The sequence below is a fragment of the Salvia splendens genome, chromosome 1, assembly GCF_004379255.2.
Source record: "Salvia splendens isolate huo1 chromosome 1, SspV2, whole genome shotgun sequence".
Classification (NCBI taxonomy): domain Eukaryota; kingdom Viridiplantae; phylum Streptophyta; class Magnoliopsida; order Lamiales; family Lamiaceae; genus Salvia; species Salvia splendens.
This window is the reverse complement of record NC_056032.1, coordinates 30,418,190-30,421,905: the sequence shown is the minus strand read 5'-3', so window position 1 is coordinate 30,421,905 and position 3,716 is coordinate 30,418,190. Positions and strand designations below refer to the sequence as shown.

At 33.4% G+C, this 3,716-nt stretch overlaps 1 protein-coding gene across 1 annotated transcript; it reads left to right on the top strand.

The window, feature by feature from the left end:
* Window positions 1-1,630: 1,630 nt before the first annotated feature.
* On the top strand, window positions 1,631-3,218 carry LOC121768157 (protein trichome birefringence-like 34). The gene is made up of 5 exons (XM_042164571.1): window positions 1,631-2,007; window positions 2,087-2,261; window positions 2,342-2,538; window positions 2,619-2,780; window positions 2,876-3,218. Exons 1-5 carry the CDS (start codon window positions 1,631-1,633, stop codon window positions 3,216-3,218), a joined length of 1,254 nt encoding a protein of 417 aa, XP_042020505.1.
* The last annotated feature ends 498 nt before the right edge of the window (window positions 3,219-3,716 follow it).

Sequence of the window (3,716 nt, the reverse complement as noted above, 5' to 3'; positions counted from 1 at the left end):
AAAAAAACCGATTCAAACAAAGTACATGTTAGTATGCCTTGAATCTGTATAGTTTGTCGCTATGATATGTTTTTGTTTTAGGCTTTGATTTTCGACGATCATGTTGTGCATGATAATACATGCGTTAGCCGGTCTCTCGTTCGTGGTGTAAATGAAACAAAGTGCAACGAGTCGTATATATAGAGTTTTGAAAAAAAATAGAAAATTGGGATGTCCGCCGAGACGTCCGTCGAGTCACCACATTAGCGGACGAGACGACGGACATCCCGACGGACGTCCACACATGACCGCGGACGACCTCTCATCCATCTCGGATGTTCGTCGAGTCGATGTCCGCCCCAATAGTGGACGTCCCGGACAGACGATTGCTCAATCTTCATTATTGATTAAAATATCTCATTTTTTTAAAATAAAAAAATTATCGTTAACACATCCAATCACGTTTGCTCAATCTTCATTATTGCTTGAATTAATTCTTCTCTATCTATTAATATACTGCACTATTTTTTTATTATTTATCAAATTAAATAAACATTATTAAAATCATGTACTCAATCATCTTTCCACTCCAATAAAGAGAAAATAATAGTATTTAAACTTAATAATATTTTCAATTAGCTGTATATCATAATCTAAATAAAATTGGAGACAGTTGCGAATTTTTCTCGACCTCCAATTTTATTCCAGTATTATTTTATAAAGAGTTAAGGCCAATTTTCATATCTAATTCTTCTCTATCTATTAATATACTGCACTATTTTTTTATTATTTATCAAATTAAATAAACATTATTAAAATCATGTACTCAATCATCTTTCCACTCCAATAAAGAGAAAATAATAGTATTTAAACTTAATAATATTTTCAATTAGCTGTATATCATAATCTAAATAAAATTGGAGACAGTTGCGAATTTTTCTCGACCTCCAATTTTATTCCAGTATTATTTTATAAAGAGTTAAGGCCAATTTTCATATCGTAAACATATAACCAAAATATGAATTTGGTCTAAAACATTAACTTTTTGAAAAAACAGATCCATAACCAATGAAAATGTCGCCGAAGTAGTTCTTTTTTTTCGGTTCCGTCAAAACACTAACGGTCAATGCTAATTGCACAGTGGCATGACCGTTAGTTTTTTGACGGAACCGTCTAAAAAGGACCAGTTCGACAAGAATTTCATTTGTTATAGACCTATTTTTAAAAAAATAATGTTTTAGACCAAATTCATGTTTTAGTCATATATTTAGGACACAAATTGACCTTTACTCTTTTATAAATTATACATATCCTCGTTTGATCGTTTGAACTACTTAATCAACTTTTTTAAGTAGAAGTTTTCTAACCTACCTAATCTTAGAAAATATTTATTCAGTTAAAAAAAACACATTTTTTTGTTTACTTAAACCTTATATTTGAAATTTCTTATAAGTTTGAAACCACTACTCTTGACTAACTCCCCTTTATTAGTTGATGAAGGCCTTACTGAGTTTATTTCAATAATTGAAGAGAACCAACTAATACAATAAGACTACCAAATACTACTATATTATCAAAGTCATCGAAAAATGTGAATCTCCAACTTTGTCTACATTTTAATATATAGATCTGATCCTACCACTTGCTAAAAATGTGCAAAAATATGAATCTTGGAAAGCTCAGAATTAGATTCATCAAGTCTCATTACATCGCTACTTTCTTCCTCGTAGCTTTGGCCGGCGCTATTCTTTATCTCACCGTCGACAACAATGTAGTGAGGGAGGAAGAATCAAAAGAAGAGAATCGAGAAACGACGAAGGAAGGCAACGACGTCGTTGCAGCTGGAAATGAGGAGGCTAGGTGCGATTTGTTTTCAGGCAAATGGATTTACGACGACGTTTCACGACCGTTGTACGACGAAGAGAAGTGTAGTTTCATGATAGGTGATTATGCTTGTAAGAAATATGGAAGAAAAGAGTTTGAATATCAAAAATGGAGATGGCAACCTCATCATTGTGATCTTCCAAGGTTTTGATTTCTTTATACTTATTTTCCATTTTACTGTTTTTATTTTGTTTAAATCAGAAGATTTAAAAAATATATATAGGTTTAATGGGACTGCATTGCTGGAGAAGATAAGAGGCAAGAGGGTTGTGTTTGTTGGAGATTCTTTGAACAGGAATCAATGGGTTTCAATGCTTTGTCTAATCGAATCTTCTCTGAATCAATCGTTGAATAAGAGTGTGACGAGATATGAGAATTTGTTTGTGTTCAGGGCAATTGTGAGTTTCTTCTCATCTATATATAGAGTAGTATGTGATAATTTGATTTATCAGATGATTTAAGTCTGAATTTGATGAAGGAATACAATGCGACAATTGAGTTCTATTGGTCACCGTTACTAGTAGAGTCGAATTGCGACGATCCAGACACTCACTCTATCAGAGATCGAATACTTAGAATCACATCTATCGAGAAGCACGCGAGACATTGGAATGATGCAGATATTCTCATCTTTGATTCATTTATGTGGTGGCTAGAGCCAACCATGACATTCTTGTAAGTATTTTATAGTCTCTCTTTATCTATCTATCTATCTATTTACTCTGTTTTATTTAGATTGTCATTTTAATTCTCAGATGGGGCTCATTTGGGAGCTCTGATGCAATAGCTAAAAAAGTTGGAATGAGGTATCGTCGTTATGAAATGGCTCTAACCACATGGTCGGATTGGTTGGAAGTCAACGTCAATCGAACCAAAACCAAGATTTTCTTTATGAGTCTCTCACCTTATCACTTCTTGTAAGTAAATGAACATAAATTTACAGGCCGTGTCGTCATCTAACGCTCTCTATAAATTTGATATATCATGTGAAAAAACTAATTACATTGGACAGTGCGGAAACATGGGATGAAGGATACAACTGCTACAATGAAACACAACCGATATCAAAGGAGGACTATTGGGGAATCTCAACAGATCGAGAAATGATGGAGGTTGCTGAATCAATCCTACAAAAGATGGAGAAGAGGGGCGTCAATATTGAGTATTTGAATATAACAAAATTATCAGATTATAGAAAGGATGCCCATCCAACCATTTATAGAAAATTCCCTTATCCCATCACTGAAGAGAAGCGGGCTAATCCGACGAGCTATTCGGATTGTGTTCATTGGTGTCTGCCGGGAGTGCCTGATATTTGGAACCAGATTCTTTATTCTTACATTATTGCATCTTAAATAAATGCAACACTTTAATTTCTGGTTATTATTTATGTAGAGATCTTGTGATAATGAAATATACATATATTTATTTCTTAATCAGTTCATTTTATTTGTGTTAATGTGCCACGACTCACCTACTTCCTTGAAATTTAGGTGACGTGACGAGTTCTACTAATATATCATGGATCTAGTATCATTTCTTTTTTCATTTTTGAATTGATTAAAATGGGATGTTGATTGTAGAGGATTGGTCATTTTCCTTCTATGATCAACACTGTAAAAAACACACACAAGATTTAACAAGCATTCATTTATTCGGTCTGGCCATGTTACAGAGCACATGCCGAACGCTAACCTTAGTTGGAATTTGTTAAAGCATTCACCAACTAAATGGGAGTTATCTTAGCAAGTACTGATAGTCTGGCCGACCTAGGAATTTTAAACTGAGGATCCAAATTATATAATAACACAAGAAAAATGAAGAATAAAAAAAATAACATTAGAAAAATATAA